General features: G+C 40.7%; 1 protein-coding gene across 1 annotated transcript in view; it reads left to right on the plus strand.

The window, feature by feature from the left end:
* Positions 1 to 26923, plus strand: part of LOC122816456 (cytochrome P450 3A2-like) — a 525311-nt gene that overhangs the window by 425840 nt on the left and 72548 nt on the right. The window contains exon 9 of the mRNA XM_044089264.1: positions 20411 to 20498. Within this exon, the coding sequence (XP_043945199.1) occupies positions 20411 to 20498 (88 nt within the window). The remainder of the gene's footprint in view (positions 1 to 20410; positions 20499 to 26923) is intronic.

Consider the following 26923-nt stretch of genomic DNA (forward strand, 5'->3'; position numbering starts at 1 on the left):
TTCCTCTGTCTTGACTGTATTGCATGCATGCTTAGGAGTGCACACTTTGTTTTCTATCAGAAGAGAATTGAGAAGTTAACATGGCTGAATGTCATAGAAGGTGGAAATAACTCTTGTGGGAGTGGGGTGTAAATGGCATCTCTGCTAGTTCTGTATACAACTGTAATTGTGTTTGTAGCTTATGTGTGAAATCACTTTTTCTCCCTTGTGTCATTGTTCTGTAGGTCCATTTGTGGAAGAGAAGGAGGTGAGGCTATACTCACATGTGTCTATGCCAGCTGATGCCTCTGGCACTGGGTCACTAGTGGCTGCCAGGTTTACCTGTCAGCATGGAGACATTGGCTCCTTTGCTTGATGTGACTAGGAAGGTAACTAGTGCCCTTTTGGCCTTTTGTTAGGAGAGACAGATAAAGTTCATCTTCTGAAAGTAGTTTAGAGTGGTCTGCAGTATCAGTTATATATGTTGGTAGTTGCCATGGTGTGGAGACAACTTGATGCCTGCCTTAGCAATGTGGAATATCTTTTGTTCTGTCTTCTGGAGCTGGTTGAATGGCAGGTCCTGCCCTTTAGGCCACCTAGAAAACAGTTGGCCCCATAACACTGGCCATCAAACTGAGTGATGTCTGGATATTTCGTCTTTTGAGCTGACCAGGCATCAAGTCATGCAAAGACTCTACCCTACCCTATCCCCATCCTGGTGTTTTCTGTAGCTTATGTGTCATCCTCCATTCCTTGTTCATTGCTCAACCCTTCTCATCAAGACTCATTATCTTCTCCAAACCTGTAGTGTATGTCTCACCCCTGAGTGTCTGTGTTTTATGTTTATCTGTCTGCTACTGATACCTTAATAACTTGAGAGTACCTGTGTTTATTTCCATGTCACTGTGGCCACACTGAAAAGCCTTACTGCTTTGGTCACACACTACCATTTATATCAGTATTAATTTAATACAGTATAATTGGTTACCCCTTGTAAGAGCCTTAGAATATTTAGCTGGTGGCAGCTACTCTGTAATCTGGATAGAGGGCACACAGCTGGTGAAACTAACTACTGAACTACTATTACTGAACTGTGATAACTGACACAGATCTTTTGTATATCAGATTCCAAAGAAAAACAAACACAAAGAAACTGCTGCTGCCAGAGTTCCGTCCTTCATCTGGTTATAGAATTACATCACATCCAGTCACCTGACTCTGGCACAGTTCACATTCAGAACTCTATTAAGATTCTGTTGCAGCATTTTTTAACATAATGACATAAGATTATTTACAGATCAGTTCAGTTGTTCAGTAGTTGGTAGTTGTACAGTTCAGTGTGTGGAGTACCTTATCTTACCTTGTGAAAGTGTGCATCACAGCAGTACATCTTGCCTTCTGATAATAAATGAGTTATCTGGGGACAGTTTCTCTTTAGTTTAGTTAGGAAAATACTTTGAGATTAGTTTAGCATTTTTCCTGCATGTGAGATTCTATCCAACTATGTTGTTTTATATTTCCTGTGACTGAAAACTCTGATGTTTATTGTAACTAAATATTTTCTTGTTTTCTATTTTTATTATCCATTACTAAATATTTTTATACCTTTTCATTCTGGCTGGTCTTTTAGTGAATGCCTTTAATATCTTGAGAGTACCTGTGCTTATTTCAGTGTCACTGTGGCCACTCCTAAAAGCCTTACTGCTTCATTCACATTCTGCTATTCATATCAATATTAATCTGACACAATGTAATTGGTTACCCATTGTAAGAGCCTTAGAGGATTTGGCTGGTGGCATCTACCTTGTTATCTGGAGAGAGGTGACACAGCTGGTGAATCTGTGCCAGAGTTTCCTAGGAGTTTATGTGTGTGGGGGTGAAAAATTACATATTCAAGTGTATGTGCCAGATACTTGGAACTAGGACACATGTTCCAAGGTGGAGTTTTGTTTCAGATCTAGAGAGACAGAGAGTGCAACCCTAGGTCTGGAGCATGCTCCCTGTGTCCTCTTGAGGGAAATTGTGCTTGATGCAGAGAGCTGCATTTAAAATACTGTGTAAATCCATTCCTCTTTTTAGTGACTGCTCCTCACTGGTGTCAGTCATGAAGATTGAGGCTGCTTGTTTACTGGCCCCCGGGGTAGTGAGGGCTAGTCACATATTTTTAATTTAATTTCAGTAACCTATAAACAGTTGTTACTGAAGGTGTGTGTAGTCTGCTACAGCCACAAGGAAAACATTCAAGAGTTTGTGTCACAACAGTATTACTTATTTTTGTTAGTTTAGTAAGGGAAAGCAGGCAAAAATGTCAGCAGAAGACTATAGCAAGCTGACAGCCAGTTGGCCAAGGTGTGCATAGCCAGAGGACTGGTGCATGCCAATCTGACAAAAGAGGATATAATTACAGCCTTAATCGCAGCTGCAGCACGGTCCAGCAGTCAGGGAGATAGCCAGTCTGGTCATGGGGATGTGCAGCCTTGAGAAACAGGACAGTTCACCTTTTCCAAAGAGGACTTAAAAATCCATCTGTTGTTAAAGAGACTCGATCTGGAGGCTGAAGAAATGGAGAAGCAGTGTCAGTATGAACTGCGATGATTGGAGGCTGAGAAGATGGGGAAACAGCATCAGTATGAACTGAAGACCAAAGAGAAACATTTGGAGACTGAAGATAATCTGCAGCATTTGGAAGCTGAAGAAAAGGAGAAGCAGTGTCAGCTTGAAAAGGAGATACTGATCCTTCATCATGGTCATGGAGGGAATGGGGAGGGGAATAACCAAACCCCAAAAGGAATAAAGGTCAGTAAATTTCTTCCACAATTTAAACATGATACTGATTTTGATAGTTTTGTTAATGTATTAAACAGTATGATGTTGAGCAAGAGCTCTGGGTGTGGTTCCTGACCCGCTTATTCCATGGTAAAGCTAATTGCTGTTTTTTAAATTGTCTCATACTGACTGATGTTCTTTGTGTTTCACTGCTGCAGTCATCACACTTGGGTTACCTGCCTGCAGGTAGCCCTCAGTCGGCCTGAATACCATAGTCTTAGTATTTCTGCGTCGGATGCTGTCGCTTCTTCCATGACATCAGGTCATCAGGGGTATAAAAATAGGCAGCCGACGCCATTACATAAGTCTTTCTTGCCGAGGAGGAGCCCAAAGCAGTTTGCAAGTGCCGGTCGGCCGCTACTTGAAATTTTCATTTTTCAAGTTGATAATCCTGAAGTCTTCTAAAGCTAAGTACCCCATTGGGCATCCTTTTTTCTTGCTCTAACTGATGTCAGAAAAAGTTAATAATTGCCTTGCCTGTGGAAAGCAAATACCTCACAGAGATTTTCATTCTTACTGCGTCACCTGTTTAGGACCAGACCACGATGTCCCTCGCTGTCGGTTTCGTGCCTTGTTTAACGCGCAAACCATTCGTTGTCGGGCTATTTTTGTTGCTAAATTCTTTTGCTCTCGATCTCCGTATTCCAAAATGGCTTCAGTAAGCCATCCGACTACCGATCTTCCAAAAAAAGTAAGGATAAAGACAGAGACAGACCGCATAGGTCCAAAACTGCTGACGATGCTTCCGTTAATCTAGTCACCAGTCCACTGGTACTCAGTGAGGCGCCTTTGCAGCCTCTGATGCCCACTTCTATGGATTCGCAGGCCTCTGCTCAGATCCATTCGGTGTCCGGTATGCTGCAAGATGCTTCTTCGACTGTGGAACCAGCGGATGTCTCTACCTTGGATGGGTCCGGAGCCGCTGTGCAGGCACCGGCTTCAGAGGGTGTTTTACGACCTACCGATGTTTGAATCAAACCAACGACTTCCTTTTTAGCCAAAACTACTGAGTTACTTAGGCCCAGGGTACGCACTATGCCTAGAAAACTGACCAAAGCACATGCTCATGCCCCCATGCCACAAAAACAAATGCTTAGAATGGCTAAAGACCTTATAATGCTAATTGGGGGAAGCCAGCCTTCCCCTGCTAAAAGATAAAGAATTCAGTTGCTTTCAGATTCTACAGATCAGGAGTCCAATTACTCTGGCCTTTCTGATTATCAGGACATGCCCTTATCAGCCTGTGAGGATTTAGATGCAGAGGAATCCATTCCCTCTGCCTCCCCTCCAGAGGATTTCTCTTTTGGTGAAACCTTGCATACTTTAAGAGAGCATTTCCATTGGGAATGCCAAGACTATCTTCAGTCCAAAAAGAGACTCAGAGAATTTTTAGAGCTACCTCAGCACAGGCCTTTAGCTATTCGCCGTGTCCTGGATATTGTGGATGATGTTTTCATGGAATACAGTCTTACTCCAGCCACCTTACCTCCGGCCCCTAAGAAACCTGACAGGTACTACCAAGTACCTGATTCCCAGAAGTTTCTTTTCAAGAATCCTACTGCTGATCCAGAGATAATTTCCCAGGGACCTAAAGGTATTAAGGCAACTACAGCCAAAATTCCTACTGCTTCGGTCAGGGATTCCAGAGCTTTAGACAGATTGGGTAAGAAGGTATATACCTCTGCAACTCTTGCTATCAGGGCATTGAATTGCCAGTTTCACATGTTGAAGTACCAGCAACTTATTATGGAACTCAAACAAAAAATGGTAATTTTTCCAGATTGTGCAGAAAATAAATATTTGCAAGAGCTTATGCATTCTGCAAACCAAGTTAGTAAGTATACTTTGCAGTGTGACTTTGATGCCCTTAAAGCATCTTGCAGGGCCGCAGTCACGGGATCTTTACTGAGAAGACATGCTTGGCTAAAGGAGCAGACCTTGCCAGATCATGTCAAATCCAAATTACTAGATGCTCCTTTAAATAAAGATGTTTTGTTTGCCACCAAAGCAGAAGTTCTTAAAAAGATAGAAGAAAAAGCTAAATCTATGCAAACTGTTAAAAGAATTCTTACAAGTGCAACCACCTCGATTCAGTAGACATTGCCATTCAAAACATTGGTCCTTTCCAGCCTCCTCCAAGCCTTCCCAAACAAGACCCAGGGGAAACAGACCACCCAGACTACAGTCTCAGGGTATGCAGAGATCTAAGCAATGGAGTGCTCCCACCTCTAAAACAGGGAGTGGTAAGCCACCTCCCTATGGAAAAACTTCACAATGACTTCTCAACTCTACTTCCCAGCTCTGCCCAATTGCTTGTGCCCCTAGGAGGAAAACTTGCCCTTCATGCAAAAAACTGGATGTCCATCACTCAGGACTGATAGGTCCTCAACATTGTATCCCAGGAGTACAAATTTTATTTCCATTCACTGCCAACCCCCAGCAGGTTTCCAGACCTTCCTCCAAACCAATGGGCAGAGGCTCAAAACCAAGTTCTTTCCCTGCTCAACATCAGAGCTATTCAGCCAGGTCCAGTAGAACAAAGGGGTCAGGGTTTCTACTACAAACTATTCTAGGTACCCAGGAAAGAGGGCTCTTGGTGCCCAATCCTGGATCTTTCCATTCTCAACACCTTCCTGGTGGTCCCAAAATCCAAGATGCTTACCCTGCAACAGCTTCTCCCTATGCTAGCCAAGGATGCCTGGTTAGTCACCCCAGACTTAAAAGAAGCTTATCTGCACATCCCATCAAGGAACCATGCAGGAAATATCTACGTTTCAGGGCAGGAGCTATGCATTATCAGATGTTCTTTGTGTTTCACTGTTGCAGTCATTACATTTGGGTAATCTGCTTGCAGGTTGCCCTCAGTCGGCCGGATTAACAAAGTCTTGGGCCCTGCGTCGGTTGCTGTCTCTTCTTCCATGACGTCAGGTCTTCAGGGGTATAAAACATGCAGCCGATGTCATTACATCAGGCTTTCTTGCTGTGCAGTGCCCGAAGCAGAAGCAGTTCTCAAGTGCCTGTCGGCCGACTCCTGAAATTTTCGTTTGAGTTTCAGAACCGAAGTCTTCAACTTAAAGCTAAGTACCCCGTTGGGGAAACTTTTTCTTGCTCCTTACCGATGTCAGTAAAAGTTAATAATTGCATTACTTCTGGAAAGCAAATACCTCATAAAGATTTTAATTCGTACTGTATTCCTTGCCTAGGCCCTTACCACGACGTACCTTGCTGTCGGTTTTGCGCTTTATTTAATCAGCGCACTATCCGTTGTTGGTATATTTTTGCCTCTAAATATTTCGGTTCTCAGTTTATTTATCCAGAAATGTCGTCAGTTAGCCGTCCGACTACCGGGATTCCGAAAAAATGCAAAGATAAAGACAGACAGGCCGCCAAGGTCCAAAACTGCCGACGACGCTTCTCCTAAGCCAGTCGCCAGTTCACCGGTACTCAGTGAGGTGCTTTCACAGCCCCTGATACCTGCTACTTCTGATTCGCAGGCCTCTACTGAGAACCATTCGGAGTCCGGTATGCCGTGAGATACTTCAGCTATGGAACCCGCGGATGTCTCTACCTTGGATGGATCCGGAGCCACTATGCAGGCACCGGCTTCTGAGGGTGTATTCAGGCCTACAGGCTTGCATATTAAATCAACACTTCCTTCATTACTAAGGCCTAAATCTCGGTCCATGTCTAAAAAACCGACACCCAGGCCACATGCTCAGACCCCTATGTCTGAAAAACAAATGATAAAAATGGCTGAAGATCTAATAACTCTAATCAGGGGTGGTCAACCCCCCCCCCCCCCCAAGAGGCCTAGAGCTGAGCTTGATTATGAATCTTCTGATCAGGATTCTGTTTCTTCTGACTCTTCTGATGACCTGGATTTGTCCATAAGTACTTATGAGCATTCTGATGCAGAGGATTCTATTCCCTCTGCTTCCCCTCCTAAGAATTTTTCTTTTGGGTAAACTTTACATACTTTAAGGGAGCATTTCCACTAGGAAAGTCAGGAATTTTCTGATTCAAAAAAGAGGCTTAGGGATTTCCTTCTTCTACCTCAGTATAGGCCTTTGGCTATACCTCCTGTACTAGACATTGTTGATGATGTGTTCTCGGAATCCAGTTTGGCCCCTAATTCCCTGCCTCCTGCTCCTAGGAACCCTACAGTATCTGTCAGGTTTACTGAGTCCCACAAGTTCCTTTTCAAAAATCCTGTTGCAGATCCAGAGACTATTTCTCAGGGGCCCAAGGGCATTAAGGCTTCTACTGCTAAAAATCCTACCCCTTTTGATAGAGACTCCAGGGCGCTGGATAGATGGGTTAAAAAGGTTTATACTTCTGCAACCTTGGCAATCGGAGCTTTAAACTGCCAATTTCATATATATGTTAAAATATCAGCAACATATTATTGGACTGCTTAAACAGAAAATGATGTTGATTCCTGACTGTGGAAAATAAAGATTTACAGAACCTGATGCATTCTGCTGAACAAGTTGGAAAACATACTTTGCAATGTGGTTTTGGTTCTTTAGAGGCCTCTTGCAAGGCTGCTGTTACTGGGTCTGTGCTTAGAAGGCATGCTTGGCTTAAGGAGCTATCTTTGCCTGATCATGTTAAAGCTAAATTGTTGGATGCTCCTTTAAATCAGGACCGCCTGTTTGGCAATAAGGCTGAAGAAGTTCTTAAAAAGATGGAAGATAAAGCTAAATCTATGCAAACTGTTAAAGATTTTTTACAAGTGCAACCTCCGAGATTTAGTAGGCACTGGCCTACTAAGAATTGGTGCTTTCCAGTCCCTTTCCAGGTCCTCTCAAGCCAAACCCAGAAACAGCAAAAACCACAGGTTTTAGTCTCAGGGGACTCTCAGAACTAGGCAGTGGAGGGCCTCCACTTCCAAATCTGGAAATAACAAGACACCCCCTTATGGTAAACAGTCTCAATGACTTCCTTTTAAAATTCCCAAGCACTTATCTTTTGACCACCCCTGTGAGGGGAAAGATTGCTCTTCATGCAAATAACTGGAAACTCATAACCCAGGACAAATTGGTTTTAAATATAGTGCCCCGGGGATACAGATTTCATTTCCACACGTTGCCAACACCAAATGGGTGGCCAGACCTGCCCCCAAATCAGTGGGCAGAGGCTCAAAAACAAGTACTTTCCCTCTTAAGCATGGGGGCTATTCACCTGGTACCAGAAGAGGAAAAGGGACATGGTTTCTACTCCAGACTTTTTCTGGTACCCAGAAAAGGCAAATCATAACGTCCAATCCTGGACCTGTCTACTCTAAACACCTTTCTGGAGATTCCAAAGTTCAAGATGCTGACTCTTCACCAGTTACTTCCTATGCTAGGCAAAGACGCCTGGTTGGCAACACTAGATTTAAAAGAATCATACCTGCACATCCCAATCAGGGAATCTTGTAGAAGATATCTACGCTTCACAGCAGGCTACAAACATTATCAGTTCTCTGCACTGCCCTTTGGCTTGTCTACTGCACCCAGGGTATTCACAAAGTGCCTGGCTCCAGTTATTGCATTTTGCAGGCAAAGAAGTATTCAAATATACCCATACGTGGACGATTGTCTAATTCAGGCCGAAAGCCAGGGCATACTTTTGAATCATCTGGCATGTGTAAAAAAGGTTGTAACTTGTCTGGGCTACACCATAAACGAAAATAAATCACAACTGGCACCCTGTCCACAAATTACATTCTTGGGAGCAAGCTTGAATACAACTGCCCAGATGGGCTTACCTCACGCCAGAAAAGCAAATTCATTTGGTAACCTATTTCAAACAAGTGGCCACAAAAACCCTGCTATCTGCAAGACAAATACTGCAAGCCTTGGGGTTCATGGCCTCCTGCATTCTTCTAATTCCATATGCAAGACTGCATATGAGGAAACTACAGTGGTATCTAAAAAGTCTATGGAGTCAACATTCTCACAGCCTGGAAACAATGATTCATGTCATACCTTGCCTATGCCTGGTGTTCCTCTGGTGGGCAGAGGCCTGCCACCAAAACAAGGGAGTACCATTCACACTACCCCCTGCTGCCCAAACCCTAACTACAGATGCATCAGACTATGCATGGGGGGCTCACCTGGCAAGGAAGTGCATTCAGGGCAAATGGAACCCAAGTCAAATGCACCTACATATCAATCAAAAAGAAATGTTAGCTGTACAGAATTCTCGGACAGCCTTCATGGACGGACAACACCACAGTTATGTGGTACATAAACAAGCAGGAGGGGTACACATTCCTACCCCCTCTGCAGACTAACCATGACATTGTGGAACACAGCCTTGAGCTACCAAGTGCACCTACAAGCTCAATTCCTGCCAGGAAAATTGAATACACTGGCAGACGGACTAAGCAGAAACCTCATGGACCCACACGAGTGGAAACTGGAACCAAGGATTTTCAACATATTGACAAGCGAATGGGGGAGTTCAGACATAGATCTATTTGCCTCCCCCCAGAACTACCAGTTGGGCAAGTTTTGCACAAGGACTCCCCACAAACAAGCCTGGAAAGTGGATGCTCTGTTCTTCAGCTGGAAAAACCTATCAGTCTACACCCCCCCCCCCCCCCACGCTACCTCTGCTCTCCAACGCTCTACTAAAAGTCAAACAGGACAAACCAAGGATGATCTTGATTGCTCCTGACTGGCCACGCCAACACTGGTACCCCCTCCTGTGCAGTGTGTCGCAGTTATCTCCATGGCACCTGCCTCAGACCCCTTCCCTACTGTCTCAGCAGGAGAACCAAATTCTGCACCCTCAACTTCCAGTATTGAACCTTGCAGCCTGGCTAATCACTTAAATTCATCCTTATCATCCCTCAACAAACCTGTGATGGATGTCATCTTAGAGGCAAGGAGACCTAGTACTAGAAAATCTTATGCAGAAAAATGGAAAAGATTCTGTGCCTAGAATCAATCTCAAGGGATGAGCACAGCAGCGCCCAATTTATGTCAGATTTTACAATACTTAACTGAGATGCTTCACAAGGGCCTGTCCTTTTCTTCCATTAAAATCCACGCCTCAGCCATTTCAGCTCATTATAACGCAGAACCTCCCCTCTTTCCTCATCCTTTGCTCAAGCAGTACCTCAGAGGGGCCAAAAACTTGAGACCACCCAGGAGAGCTCCAACCCCTGCCTGGTACCTTAACTTTGTATTGGAGAAACTCACTCTACCTCCTTTTGAGCCAGCTGCTACTGCAGACTTAAAATTTCTTTCTTGGAAAACAGCTTTCGTTTTAGCAATCACTTCAGCTAGAAGGATGTCTGAATTACAGGCTCTTATGGCAGTGGAGCCTTTCATCATCTTTCATGTGGGCTGAGTGTCACTCAGGACCAATCCATCCTTCATGCCCAAGGTGGTATCCAGTGTGGCTTTTAATCAGTCCATTCATTTGCCAACCTTCTTTCCCAATCCACAGAACAAAGGGGAACGGATTCTGCATTCCTTTGGTGTGCACAGACAACTTAGATTCTACTTGGACAGGACTAAACCTTGAAGAAAATCAGAACAACTGCTGGTAGCATTTGCTGTAGGGGCAGAGAGGAAGGCCATTTAAAAACAAACCATTTCTAAATGGATAAGCCATTGCATTAATTTCTGCTTTAAGCACCATGGAAAACCTATCCCCCAGGGGATCAGATCTCACTCCACCAGAGCTGCATCTACTTCTGCAGCCTTTCTCAGAGGTGTCCCTACCAGGGACATCCTAGAAACTGCTACCTGGAGCTATGTACATACCTTCACCAAGCATTACAACATGCCTATTTTTTCTAAATCCAGAGCTGGTTTTGCCACTGCAGTCTTGCAGGGCTTAATGGCTGGCCCTAATGCTCTCTAACTTCCTCCTCCCTTTCTTAGCTTTGGAAATCAACCCAAATGTGATGACTGCAACAGTGAAACACGAAGAACATAGTACAGTTGTGTACACTTACCATAAATGTAGATGTTCGAGTGTATTTACTGTTGCAGCCCTGGTTACCCTCCCTCCAGCCCCCTGACTTCTCTTGGCTCTACCTTTCCTTCTTGTTTGGTGTATTTAAGCTTTCTGGTGTATTTGCTTTTTGATGGAGGTGTACCATAACATATAATTGCTTCCCTTTGTGGGAGGACCTGACATTTGGGACAAGAAAAACTGATGTAATGGCGTCGGCTGCATGTTTTATACCCCTGACGTCATGGAAGAAGATACAGCATCTGATGCAGGAATCCAAGACTCTGGTATTCAGGCCAGCTGAGGGCTACCTGCAGGCAGATAACCCAAATGTGTTGACTGCAACAGTGAATACACTCTAACATCTACATTTATGGTAAGTGTACACCACTGTACTTTCTGCAGTCTCCATTCAAAAGCTTTGAGTTTTCATAAAGTCAATCGAGTTGTCTCAAAAATATGAATTTTGAGTTTCTGAAAACATGAGCTTTTGAAGGGGACCCATGTATGTGTGTATATATATATATATATATATATATGTATATATATATATATATATATATATATATATATATATGTATTCCAAAGTCACACAACATTGAAGAAAAGAGAAAACTCCACTGTTGCTGAAAGTTGTTTCAGCGCAATGTTTTTGATCTATGTGCAGTTGAAGAAATATCTGTCAGTAGATCAACTGGCTCCTGTGAAAGGTTGTCCTCAACAGCCCAAACATGCACTCCACAATGGCCCTGGTTTGTGATAGGGTGCAGCTGTATCTTTTAATGTTTGTCACAGTCTGTGGATTTTGGATGTATGTCATCAATCGGGGTTACAAGACATATTTGTCATCACAAATAAGATACCTCTGAGGACAGCCACTCCTTGCAAAATGTTAATAACGGCCACGTGCATAAAACAAAAAAAGGGCAAAAAAAGGAAACTGGTTTTTGTATGTTGGCGCTTTCGTCAAGTTTAATCACTCAACTTCTTCAGGCAAACAGAACAACCATATCAGATACACTTAAATACCAAATACAAAATCACATGATCAAGGGTAAAAGTCATATGACCAAGCAATGTTAAACTTTTAAAGTGACCACATTACTTTTCTGAGAAAACGTTTTTGAGTACATATAAAGTCATTTAAAATACTATCTGCCCTCTGAAAAACATTCAGCATTCTCATTTTTTAAAACATACACAAACAAAAATACACAAATAATATAAAATTATAAACTATTCAATGAGTCAAACTGTTCAATTCCAGCACACAAACTATAGAACACAGATCATTTAATCCTGGTTGATTATAGGCATGTGTTCTAATTTCCCAAATTAACATGCACTGCACAAGTCTTAGGGTATGTGAACCCCCCCCCCTTTCATTATACTCAACTTGATCTATCACTCTGAATAAAAATGACTGGCCTGGCTGATTGAATACATGTTTAGCTAAAGCACTTTCCAACCTCCCTTTTCTAATATTATATTGGTGTTCATACACATGCTCTCTTAATTTACGGTCAGTCTTGCCTATGTAAAAACTAGGACAAGACTGGCACTGGGCTAAATGCAGTTGTACGGAATTACAGTTGTACTTGCCCTTACTAGTATACATTCTCCCTTTCAGTGTGTATGTATAACCCTCATCCATATGCTACAATAGACTTTTTGTACGTGATACCTTATGCATTACAGACCACCTGACAGTTGATGGAATATAGCCCTTTATGGTTCACATATTTTCTTTCCAAGTCACCTAGTGGGGCCTATATTTCAATGTGGGTGCAGTGTGTGGCCCTCACACCACAAGGACATTGGCTATATCATAGAAATCCTTCATGATGTTATCTTTCTCCCCTGTTGTATGTAGAAATCACATGTATGCTTTCCCACAAGCTACCACATAGCATTCAGAAATTGATGGAGTAGATGCTTGTTACCCCCCCCCATGCCCCTAGTTGGTCATTGAAAGGTCCCTGTAGCTAATATCTATATGTAAAGCCACACATTTTATATCGACTGGAATGGGTAATCCATGACTCCCACATGTCTGCATTTAAGGCCAACACATGTCTACTGGCTCCTGTATGGTGAAGTATCAAGTCTCAACATGGTACCAACCAGTCTACAATGTCAGTGTCATGAAGGTCATGAAATATTAAGCATGTATGGATGACATACAACACAGTGACTCATAGCAGCATTGATATTCTGTTGTATATACACATTCCCTAATGCTGCAGCAACCAGGAGGAGAAAGGGGAGGGGGAGATACTAATTAGTGATGGTATCACCCGCCCAATTTGTTGAATGAATCTATCAAACAAGATGTAAACAACCCTTATAGATTTGTAAAGGATGATTTTAGTATTTATAATTTTAGTCCTGTATCACTGCGGAATTAGCATTTTAGCCTTTTATGTAAGGGGGTCAAATTTATACCTTTAAAGAGAGGTGACCTGGCAAAGATTCTTTTAGATGTCAAAATGTTTACAAGAAAGATTAATTTTGAGATTTGTTTTTAGCCAAGACAATGCCCATGATCCAAGGGAACTTAGAAAAAAGAATGTGTTCAATTCTCCTTTGCACCCACAAATTAAAAATTTTGAAAATGTTGAGAATGAGATTAGAAAAAATTTCTATAAGGTCAAATATAAAACAAACTTAGATTTGAATAAGAATAGCATCTTAATGGACCTTAGACAAGACAAAAACTTAAGGGTAATGAAACCCGACAAAGGATGTGGGATTGTGTTGATGGACTGTTTAATATATGAAGGGAAGATGAATGATATCTTAAGAGACTCAAGTAGGTATTCTAGTGTTTCAAGGAATGAAATCAATATAGCTTACAGAAGGATAGATATAGTATTACAGGACTTCTTTTTGGAAGGTTTGATAGACCAGAAAACATTAAACTAAGGGTAGAAAAACCGAGAATCCCCACAATGTTCGGTATCCCCAAAATACATAAAAATGAGATGGACCCACCACTAAGACCCATTGTTTCGGCAGATGGTTTGAAGATCTTGCCTTTGGCTAAATATGTCGACACAAAATTGAAGGGTTTGTGGTTAAAAAGAAAAAAATATCTTGACCTTTTTAGAGAAAATATGTTCTTTTTAACCATAGATGTGGTTGATTTATTTTATAGTATACCTCACTTAGAGGGTCTTAGTCTGTTGGAAGAAATTATTTTTGAGGATAATACTTTAACACACAGTGAATGTGCAGTAGTGATGCAGTTAATGGATTTAGTATTGAAATGTAATTTTATTTATTTTAAGGGGGAATTCTTTCACCAGACCAAAGGGGTCGCAATGGGCGCAGCCTGAGTTCCTACTTATGTGAATCTAGTCTTGGCAAGATAGGAGGAAAAATTAGTTTTAAATTCTATATACAGTCTAAATTGGATTTTATATAAAAGGTTTTTAGATGACATCTGTATTTTATGGGTTGGGTCAGAAGAAAAAGTGAGTGATTTTATAGTTTTTTTAAATAGTACTACTGACTTTCTGGATTTCACATACAAGGTTAGTCAGGAAAAGTTACAGTATCTTGACGTCGAGATTTACAAGGAAAACAATGGGTTCAGTTCAAAAACTTACAGAAAAAGTACATATACAAACTCATATTTACATTTTAATAGTGCGCACACCATGCATTATAAGAAAAATATAGTTGAGGCAATATATTAGATCATGCAGAGTGATGTCTGACAATGATGAATTTTTGAGAGAGATGTTTTTTTTTTTTTTTTTTTTGTGGCATTTATTTAAAGCTAGAAATTATCCGGACTGGCTGATTGATCAGGTGGAGAAAGAAGTAAGTGAAAGGGAGGGTAGATAAATTCAAGCCTATCTTGGGAATTAATATTCAGAATGAAAGCAATGATCAATGGACAAATCAGGAAAATTTTGGTAAGGCTTGATAATAGATTTTAATGTCCGTTCCAATATGATTAGGAAGATACTTTTCACAGAATGGAACAGGTTTATTGCTTTTACGGATTTGAATAGGATATCCAAGGACAAATTAAAAGAAGTGTTTAAAAATTTGTGCAGTTTGAAAAATTTGATGGAATATGACCCCGGAGAGAAAAGAATAACAAAAAAGTGAGGTAGAACTTTTAAGTGTTGGCATTGTGAACAAAGAAAGTATATATTTGGAAAGTAGAAATATATAGTTAATGGGGAAAGAGGACAGTAATTGTGAATCTAGTGGGCTTGTATGTTTGGCTGTGTGTCAGGCTTTCTATGTGGAAAAGACTGAGTGTAAACTCAGAAGAAGGATTCAGACCAAAAGGGAATACCAATGCTTTATATAAGCATAAACAGGAATGTAGTAATGCTCATTACTTACTTTTTGTAATAGAATGTGTAAAATTCGATGGAAGGGGTAGTCTATGGGAGGAGAGAATCGAATATAGGGATCTATGGTGGCAAATCCCTCTTCAGGCTAATAAATCGCCTGGGTTAAATGACCATATATCGATAGCTCCCTTGCTTAAACTAAGATCTGCTAAGCTATAGACCAACCCCCTTCATTGTACACTATCACAAATTACTTTGGTGTTCTTAATTTAAATCTTTCACCTGAGTTTTTGTTTTTGTTTTTTTTGAAGAATCAAGTTCAATAAGAAAAATGCTTGTTCCTAAACAAACAGGCCATCTAATCATGTGTTGCTTTCTTATAATGAAATGTTTTTTTACATGCCTTGTATCTGATTTTACAGAATTTTTCTTAGTGATGCACTTTGTTGAAATGGCACTAGAGGGAGCTAAATGTCAAGTTTTCTTACTAAGCTTTTAAAACGGATTATATTAAACCTGTATTTGTTTTTTTAATAAGCAATTTTTTAAATGCACACATACATCATTTTACATGGGGTATGCCTTTGTTATTGTCACATTTTAATATGCTGAATTTATTGATTATGTGTTTTACTGATGGCTCGTTGTATTTGAAACTACTGGTTAATTAGTTGAACATTGTAAGTAGGTGGGGCTATAAATTTTGCACATTTAGTATTCAGTCTGCATGTGATGAAGAGTTTTTAAACGAAAACGTACTTTTCGAGTGGCAGGGAGACATTAATGTACAGTTTATTATTTTCTTCAATAAAACCGTGACAACTACTACTTGTACTTGGACTCCACTTCGTTTGGGTACCTTGACTGTTTTATTAGGAACCAGGAGGATATTTCCATGATTCCTTTGCAGGTACATGAAGATCCTACTGCACTCATTAATCTGGATGGATGGATGCGTGTCTGCAAATTCACCCTTGGTTTAGCACCCTTGTCCCTCGTAGATGGGGCAACATGTAAATGCTCTGCTTGTCTGTGGGTTATTTGTACTTAAAATGTAAGGGCTGTAAACTTCATGGGACTGTGTGGCTAGGCTTTTAAAGATTTTTATGGATTAATAGCCTAGTAAGTCCCTAAGAACGCATGAACTAGTGTTTGCATATTGCACCATTCCCTTTATACATTTCTGAATTGCTCTTCCATCTTCTTTTACCTCATTTGCATTATATAGAGCCACTCATTTTAATATTGTTCCTCGTGACCATCTTCCTATACAGAGACTGTGACTAAGTATGCTGCTCAGTATCCCCAGCTTTTACTGAGTGCTACCGGGCTGTAACTAATTCCACATTTTTCAGTCCCAGAATTTGTACCGAAGCTCCAAAGGCAGTGGTGTTTCCATATTCATAAAGGATGCACACACCTCCAGACTGGTAGTCCAACATAACGCATCAGAGGTACTTCAGGTGCAGATAACATTGGGTAAGACAGCGATTCAGGTCATAGCCTGTTATAGGTCTCCAACCATGTCCCAAGACACTCACTCCATGTTCCTAAGCACCCTGGAGAATATTAGGGTCCAACCTAACACACTCATACTGGGTGACTTCAACTATCCCTTCATTAACTGTGTACCAATACACTTGCCCAACGTTTTCTGGAATTCAGTAAATCCAACGAACAGCTTCAGGGTGAAGGTACCAAATGGTGCAAATGCAAAACGCAGATAAACTGCAAACAAATCACCAAGTACCACCACGGCACCAGAAGTTTTTGATTTTCAGTTTATAATTCATTTTATGTCTGATGAAGGGTTTGGATGTAACCTGAAAGCGCTTACTACTTTGACTGTTTTATTTCAATAAAATGAATTATAAACTGAAAATCAAAAACTTCTGGAGCCGTGGTGATACTTGGTGATTTGTTTGAAGTTTTCTGGAATTCATTAATTCCAATGCCCTGGCCCAGCTTGTTCTTACCCCTACTAGAGGTAGAAACATTCTTGACCTGGTCATTACTAACATGGGCAACCATTGCTCTACACCAGTAGTCAACTCCTTCCTGGTTAGATCCGACCACAAACTAATTACCTTGGAAATCCACATCCCTCACGCCCCAACCCCCCAACCAAGACGCTCTCCTCCAAAAAAAAGGAAGCCAATCTGGTGGTCCCCTGCCATAAACAAACTCTACAACAGAAGGAGGAAACTAATGTAGAATAAGTTGAAGTCCCAAGGCTGGAAAAAACTCCTGTATCAGCCTCAACAAAAAGTTGAGATCCCTCATCAAATCCTCTAATGCTAGCTTTGAAAACAGAATTGCAGCAGATAGTAAAGACAACCACAAGGCCTTCTATAGTTATGTAAAGAATCTCCACGGCAATACCCAGATTTACTCTGAGCTACAGCACAATGGTACCTCCTATACCGAGCCAACAGATATTGCCAGTATACTGGCCGACAGATTTAAGTGCCAACTTTACCCCTCTCTCGCCCCCCAAAGGACCAATCACAATACCAATAGATTGCCAGGCACACAGTATTACTGCTGCACAGGTTAAAACAGCACTGTCCAAGGCCAAGAATACAGCTTCTATGGGACCTGACAATATCCCTGGCTGTGTTCTACATGAACTACAGAGTGAACTGGCACCTCACCTGTGTGTCCTGTTCATTCACAGCCTCACCTCAAATTTACAGCCTCACTTCAGGCTTTGTCCCTACTGAATGGTGCACTGCTACAGTCATCCCTCTCCACAATGGAGAAGCGACGACAGACCCTGGGAACTATCGCCCCATTAGCGTGACAAGTCTGATATGCAAAGCTGTGGAACACATCATCATGGACTTAATAAACAAGGATATAGGGAATCTCCAAACTCTGCATCCCACACAGTTTGGTTTTGTGAAGGGTAGATCATGCCTGCTCAACTTGGTCACCGTCTTTGAGTCAGTCACCAGAGCTATGGATGAAGGCAAGGTGGTTCATACAGCCTACCTTGATCTGGCCAAGGCCTTTGATACTATTCCCCACTCAGGAATCATAGAAAAACTGACTAAGCTAGGCATGAAACCCCATATGACTAGGTGGGTTGCAAACTGGCTCACAGATAGAACCCACAGTGTGAAAGTAGCTGACTCCAAGTCAGACTGCTGACCAGTCACAAGTGGAGTCCCACAGGGATCAGTCCTAGGTCCTCTCCTGTTTGGTATCTACTTCTCAGAAGTCCAAGCCAACACAAAGGGACTCTGGCTGACAAAGTTCGCAGACTATTGCAAGTTGGGAGCCATTATTAACTCCCTAAGTGATGTTGACATCCTACAGAAAGGCCTCACTTAGACCAACGACTGGTGTCAAAAGCATGGCCTTAAGCTCAATGCCAAAAAATGTGTCGTCATCCCCTTTGGGAAAAACCCAGTTCCCATGAATTACCACATCGATGGTAGTCCACTGAACACACAAAGCGTTATAAGAGATCTGGGAACACAGGTTGACAGCAACCTCTCTTTTGACCACCACATTGCCACTGTGGTCAGAAAGTCCTTCTATGTGGCACATCTCTTTACTAAGGGTTTTGCATCCAGGAAGAAAGAGATCATTGTCTCCCTAAACTCTTCCCCCATTAGGCCAGTCATCGAGTACAATGCCCCATTTGGCATGTATCTCACTAGACACCTGCAACAACTGAAGAGGCCACAAAATACCTCACAAAGAGGATCCTAGGCCTTAAACACTTGTCCTATATGGACAGACTCAAAAATCTCCAAATATTCTCTGTCTCGTATCGCCACCCAACCTTAGTTCCTAGTGCCTCTATCGAGTAGAGCCACTGGAGTGATCCCGGGGTGAATTTTCTATTTTCCATCCACTCATCAAGATTCCTCTTGAAGAGGGCCAGTGAAGTGCTCTGCTTGACATGTACTGGAAGTCTATTCCATAGCATGGGTAGTCTCTGGGTTATGAACCTGTCTCTCCAGTATGTTCTGTTAATTGTGGTAAAGAATTTGAGGTCTCTGGAGCATGTGGTGCAGAGGTATTGAGATTTCTTTAGATATAGCATTTCTAACAGAGCTGGGTAAGACATGGCTTTGTAAGTCAAGCAGCGATTGCCTCTAAGTAGGCAATATGAGAGGTTGCTGTCAACCTGTGTCCCCAGATCTCTGCTTGATTTACAAAGCCATGTCTGACCCAGCTCTGTTAGAAATGCTGCATCTAAAGAAATCCCAATCCCTCCACACCACATGCTCCAGATACTTCAACCTCATTACCACAATCAACAGAACTTGCTGGAGGGACAGGTTCATAACCCAGAGACTGCCCATGCTATGGAATAGACTTCCCATACATGTCAAACAGAGCACTTCACTGGCCTTCTTCAAGAGAAATCTTGGTGAGTGGATGGGAAATAGAAAATTCACCCCGGGATCACTCCAGTGGGTCTACTCAGTGGAGGCACTGGGAACTAAGGTCGGGTGGCACGGATGCCAGGATAATCCTATGGGCTAGTCTTGTAAAGGCTCCAGGGCCATTAGTCTAGTACACACCTATGAACTTATGAGTGCATCTGTGAATCACATACACCCTGCTTGTCGCCATTCATCATGCAACATTGCCTACCACAATGAGACAAATGTTTCTGGATCCTAGGTTGTTTTTCGCATTGTTTCTTTTCTTTTTTTTTTTTTTTTCTATAAAGCACACGTGAATGATTTTCAACACAAACAGAGGTAGACAGATTTTTCTAAGCTAAATCAGAGACCACCTTCTTTGCATATAAAATGAAATAATTTGTAGTACTAATCCGGCACATTTGAAATAATGTTATAAATGCTGAAGCTTCTCAGCAGATTACTAGAAGGTTTGCAAAGTGCATGTGACTTGTTTTAGTTGTGACTATTACAGGAAGTTTGATTCTCGTGCATTTTAAAGTGCATATTGAGGTTTTAAACATGTCAGTGGAGTAAAGGCATTCAAGATGCAACCAAAGAGATCAGAATGGAAAAATGAATGTAATAATTTCCTTATGTCTTACAACGCTGTCATTTATATTGAAACATGAATAAAGTATGATTATATGTAGTCAGTGTAATATGATCTAATAAAGTACAAATCATTTCAAAAAGAATAATATTCTGTCTTATGTTTTATAACTACTCTTATCTGGCTCTAGGGTAAATGGATAAAATTGTAGGACTACAATGAAAGACAGCTTTGATAGTGATGGTCTAAAACAGCATCTTAGATCTGTCAGACAGCAGCATTTTAGAAATGATTATTAAATATTACCTGACTTTGTGACGTTGGTAAGGATGACAGACATTTTCTTTGTTTTTCAGGAGTGTGTGGATTTTCTTCAGATGCTGGTTACTTATCGGGCTGGTATTAACAGTTTGAAGCATAATAAGGATGACCAGCCATACAGAGGTTTGCTATATCTGGTTTCTGTTTCTGTTGAACTATATCTGGAATTTTCTTCCTTATGTAATCGTCATTACTGTTATTGACTTTGACTGTCTTTACTGTGTTGTATCCCATTCATTTCAAGCAAGTAAAAGACGTTTCTGTGGTTATCCTATATCAGCCAAACCCCATAATTATCATTTATCAAACAATGCCAGAAAACTGAGGTAAACATTAACAGGAGAAACATTGGCTATAGCATAAATGGCTGTAGCATAATTCATCATGTTATCATTTCTTCTTTGTTGTGGCACTGTGGAGTTAGTATATTTAGTTGAAATCCCCATGTAAGAACTTTTAATTTGTTGATTTGTACAGATGTGTTATTTTGTCTATTGAATCTGAGTTAATGATTTTAAGGAGTGCAGTGAAGAGTTGTGTGTGTGTTAGTTATGTTGAGGTTAGTGTTGTCATTGTCAGGATTTGTTATAAGGTGAGCTGTGGGAATTAATTAAATTTTTTATGAGGATTTACTGGAAATGTTTATGTAGTGTGTAGTAAGGAATTTTTTTTTTATTTTTGTGTAGGGGACATAGGTTTCATTTGTTATAGTAGGATGTTTTTGTTTTTGTTCCTTATGATCAGAAATTGCATTTGCTTACATTTGCAATTCTTTTTTTTCCAAAACATTTGAGTTTTCCATATTTGAGATTGTAGATGGAATTTCTCAATGTTTTATGTGTCAGGCATTTGCATCTGCGATCTTTCATTGCTCATATGTATACAAACAAACTTTGTATTTTAAAATGTTCTCAATACATAGTTGTGAAAAGTCAGTGAAAAGGATAGGTATGTAGACTCAGTATAAACCTATGACCAGCAATCTCCTTCGGTCCCCAAGTGTCACCCAGAAATGTTAGCCATTTGTCTATTCATCGTCTTCATAATGCCCCATACTTTCTGCCGTCTGCGATGGACCTTATCTTTTTGCTTTCTGTCAAGCTGTCCTGCCAACACCCTTCTATAAGCTGTCATGTTATTAACCTTTATGATACTATTCCATCATGTAGTATTCCCTTTCCAGCCTTTCCTAATGCAACTCCTAACCCACTCGTCATAATTAAGAGTTGAATTTTGTCTCTCTGTTTCTAAGTGTGTTGTTTTCCCTGCCCCTGGTAACATAAATTCTCATTCTCTTGGAACCTGCAATATTCTTTTTCAAGATTCCATAGTTTATTAAATTGTGTTGGTGTTCTATGCCACTGTTGAGTATATCCTCTACAATGATCCTGTAACAATGAGATTGCTGTCCTTTTAAAGACTCACTCCACTCCCTGTATGTGACGACATTTCCCCCTGACTTATGTCCCATTTCAACCTGAACTGCTCTATGAAGCAATATAAATGGAAAGGGAATATATATTAGAAAAAAAGTCTACATGTAATTCAGAAGGGGCAATTTATGTGATTAAATATTCTTGTCATTTATTCTATATAGGTGAAATAAAAATATAATTAAAGGTGAGAATACAACAACATTTTGGTGATGTTAGTAATAAACGGAGTTAGGGTTAACATAATGGTTAAGGTTTTTACCTCACAGATACAAGGTACAGGATTTGATTCTCACCTTGGGGAGCATGCCTAGGCTTAAAAAGACTCCCTGGAGTCATTTCTCTAGTAATCCCTTTTGAACACATGCTGTACATGCATGGGAAAAACTTAAATGTAGAATGCAAGATGTTAAAGTTGCCATTTTAGAACAGGATAAGAGGATAAGGAAACAAAACAATAGGTATTAATAAAATAAACAGTTTAAAATTTGATACCCTTAAGCCAAAAGAGTTGTATACAGAATGTTCTTTGAAAAGTTGTTAGCAATTGTATTGGTTAATTAATACATGTGTGTGATTTATGTGTGTTATTTATACTTTCTGTGAATATGTTTTACTCATTTAAACTCATTCACTCCAGGACAACTGTTTTGAGTGTGTACCTTTAACTCCTAGTGGGTGTGGCCTGAGCCTTTAAAAAATGAACTTATCACCTTACAATTCTAACAAATACTCATTGACAGAGGTCAAATATCAATACACTTGTGTTTGCCATCATGTATGCTTCAAGATAAAATATTATGAAACCTTGTATGTGTTAAATAAAATCAAGAATTCAATACACAGGAGGTTCAGATTCAAAAGTTTACTAGTGTACACCAGGAGGCAAAAAACGTACAAGTACAGAATTTTGTCTAACATGAAACAGGAAGCACACAATTTTATATAGGTTTAACATTCAAGCTGTGCCCACCTTACTGACGTGGTATGTCACAGGGCATCTACATCACTTTAGCTTACAGTCCTCTATTCATAAAACTGCTGATGCTGTATATTTTAAAAAAATGTTTTTCCTCTGGTAACAATACGGCCTTGCTATCCACCTGGTCAGACATAATGTCTTTCTGTAAAGTTACTTCTTCAAGGTTTCATATCAGTTTGAATACAATAGCAGATTCAGTCTTTTAATACACGTCTTTGTTCACTGTTATATTTTCCCACCAGCTGTATGCTATCTCAGTAACACATATACAAGGCCAAATCATCCCAGCAGGAAGGAACAGAAGATTTCATTATTTCACACATTTAATTTCCTGACCCAGCAGATAATCACTTTTGAAAAGCATAAACATTAAAACTTGCTAGGCTAGCATCTGCCAGGGTCGAAGGTCAGCTTGCTTCAAGCCACACTGCAGTTTCAAAACTACTTACATTTACACATGAATTAATCCTCTCTGCTATATGATTAATAGAATAAAATGCATTATATACTACTTTGCTTTTAAACTAGCATTTCTCATATATTCAAATACACATTTTTCTAACAGTATGTAACATGGTTTTGGAATTATTAATGCAAGTATGAACAAGTAACATCTGACGCCTAGAGGAGCAGTAGGAGGTAACTGCAGATGCACCTGAAGGCATCACTCGGATGTAATGAGCAATAGCCGTGGTGCTAAGTGTATATATTATGGAATAAAGATGTACAAATTGAACTTTTCATCATAATTGTTTTTTATTTTGGCGTGAGATATATAATTTAATTTCTTGTACAAGTTTCCTCATTTCTTATTCGCCTTGTTATTTTCTTCCTCTCTGTCATTGAATAGTTTAATTTTTTTTATTTTGTATGGATGTGAGGCTTCATCCCTTACTAACCAGATCTTTATAGGAGTTGTAATTATTTGCTTCTATTTTAGTCGTTCTTGCTTCTTTAAATAGAATGCCTCACTTGAATGGTCTGCACTCTGTAAATTGTATGTCTTCATTTTCATCTTTCCTTTCCACAAAAAATAATTAATTGTATTCATACCATTATCTTCCCATTTTTTTTGTAATTCACTACTTTGCCTCTATTTTTAATATCTGGTTTATTCCATAATCTGAAATTAAGGAGGTTATAGATGAATTCCCCTTTCACCCTCCTTTTTCTCCAAAACTCACACATAATGTTCTTCTTTTCTTTGCATAAGTTGCCCTGTACTGTTTCTTTGTCCATCTAGTCTTTAACTCTATGTTTTTCTTTCTATTCTGTTTCCGTCGCGGCCATCTCATCCACCTCGTTTTGCAAGTACAGTGGTGATGTTGCTACTGCGTGTAGTTGAAAATGTGGCATGCCGTATCCTAATTTTTTTACTTGATGTCAATCACACCTTTGTTATTCTACTTCCCTTACCTCCCCCTACGATCCTATCAAATGTACCTCCGCCATTAGGATCCATTTAGCATTACCTTCACAGAAGTGTGCCTAAACAAATAAGCCTTGGAAAAAATCATTGTTTTGTATAAGTTTATTCTGCTTGCTACATTATTTATCCTCTTCTATTTGAAGTCACACAGAAGTCTGTTGTATAAGCTCTTTTATTTATGCTTGGCTGTTTCCTGCTATGACTATATTTCCTACCTAGCAATGCTTCATCCCATATTTTTTCATCACTTTCTCCACTCTTAGTTGTACTTTCTTAGCACATTTGTACCCTAGCTCCAACTCTTTCTTAAAATCTTCAAAAGTAGTCCATAATTTTTAGCAATATTAAGTCAAGCTTCTTAATGATTACAATTCTTTCATTAGTACACAACCTGAATGACATCCAGTGTAGTTCTGAGAACTATAACTCTTTGGTATAATATATATAAACAGGATGTTGCATTTCTACAATGGATGCATGCACAAATGGTAATGTTCTAATATTTGTTAACTCCATTGCTGTACATATAGACTTTGCACTCCCAGCGGCAGGATCTGTGCTACAAAGAAAGCTTTAGAGTCCCTCATACCAGGCAAATGCAACTTCAATATAGTAGTGGCCCAGCTGGTTTTGGATGACTGGGAGAGCTTAACCCAGAGTGGCATGCACACAGACATGCCAGAGTTTGTTGTGTACAAGTCTTATGTGGATACGTTTCTGGTCCTCTATGGGATCTTACCTTCACCCAGAATATTGCCCAGATTCAGGGAAAAGAGAGTTGCATTTAAATTGACTAAGTAGCTGGTGTCATTCAAGTGTTGTTGGGGATGATAGTGGTCTAATTACAGCCTACTCTACTGTCAGGTGGAACACTAAGCCTAGCCTCAAAGGTAGCAACATACCTCTCACCCGCTAGCCATTCATAAGTGTGACCTCTTTTCCTGACCATAAATTTCCCTAACAGTATGGATGGAAAATTTCCCACAGTTTCTCCAGCCAGCTTGGCAGGCATGGGCATCCTGAGGCAGTGTGTCATATGCCTCTTGATGTTCTTTGTGTTTCACTGTTGCAGTCATCACACTTGGGTTATCTGCCTGCAGGTTGCCCTCAGTCAGCCCGAATACCAGAGTCTTAGTATTTCTGCATCAGATGCTGTCGCTTCTTCCATGACGTCAGGGGAATAAAAACAGGCAGCCGACACCATTACATCAGTCTTTCTTGCTGAGGAGGAGCCCGAAGCAGAAGCAGTTCGCAAGTGCCGGTCGGCCGCTACCTGAAATTTTCATTTTTCGAGTTGATAATCTTGAAGTCTTCTAAAGCTAAGTACCCCATTGGGGATCCTTTTTTCGTGCTCTAACCAGTGTCAGAAAAAGTTAACAATTGTCTTGCCTGTGGAAAGCAAATACCTCAAAGAAATTTTCATTCTTACTGCGTCACTTGTTTAGGCCCAGACCACGATGTCTCTCACTGTCAGTTTTGTGACTTGTTTAACACCCTAACCATTCGTCGTTGGGCTATTTTTGTTGCTAAATTCTTTCTCTCTCGATCACAATATTCCGAAATGGCTTCGGTAAGCCATCCGACTACCGATTTTCCGAAAAAATGTAAGGATAAAGACAGAGACAGACCCCCATAGGTCCAAAACTGCCGACAATGCTTCCATTAAGCTAGTCACCAGTCCGCCGGTACTCAGTGAGGTGCCTTTGCAGCCCCTGATGCCCACATCAATGGATTCGCAGGCCTCTGCTGAAACCCATTCAGAGTCCAGTATGCCGCGAGATGCTTCTTTGACTATGGAACCAGCGGATGTCTCTATCTTTGATGGGTCCGGAGCCACTGTGCAGGCACTGGCTTCTGAGGGTGTTTGCCGAAGTTACCGATGTTCGAATCAAACTGATAACTTCTTTTTTAGCCAAAACTACCGAGTTTCTTTGGCCCAGAGTACACACTACACCTAGAAAACCGACGACCAAAGCGCATGCTCAGGCTCCCATGCCACAAAAGCAAATGCTTAGAATGGCTGAAGACCTTATAACGCTAATTAGGGGAAGCCAGCCTTCCCCTACTAAGAGACAAAGAATTCAGTTGCCTTCAGATTCTACAGACCAGGATTCCGATGACTCTGACCTTTCTGATTATCAGGACATGCCCTTATCAACCCATGAGGATTCAGATGCAGAGGAATCCATCCCCTCTGCCTCCCCTCCAGAGGATTTCTCTTTTGGTGAAAGCTTGCATACTTTAAGAGAGCATTTCCATTGGGAATGCCAAGACTATTCTCAGTCCAAAAAGAGACTCAAGAGAATTTTTTGAGCTACCTCAGCACAGGCCTTTAGCTATTCCCCCTGTCCTGGATGTTGTGGATGATGCTTTCATGGAATCCAGTCTTACTCCAGACAACTTACCTCTGGCCCCTAGGAAACCTGACAGGTACTACTGAGTACCTGATTCCCTCAAGTTTCTTTTCAAGAATCCTACTGCTGATCCAGAGATCATTTCCCAGGACCTAAAGGTATTACGGCTACTGCAGCCAAAAATATTACCCCTTTGGATAGGGATTCCAGAGCTTTAGACAGATGGGATAAGAAGGTATATAACTCAGCAACTCTTGCTATCAGGGCATTGAATTGCCAGTTTCACATGCTGAAGTACCAGTAACATATTATGGAACTCATTAAACAAAAAATGGTAATATTTCCAGATT

Source organism: Protopterus annectens, chromosome 12.part0, assembly GCF_019279795.1.
Source record: "Protopterus annectens isolate FY-2018-M chromosome 12.part0, PAN1.0, whole genome shotgun sequence".
Taxonomy (NCBI): Eukaryota; Metazoa; Chordata; order Ceratodontiformes; family Protopteridae; genus Protopterus; species Protopterus annectens.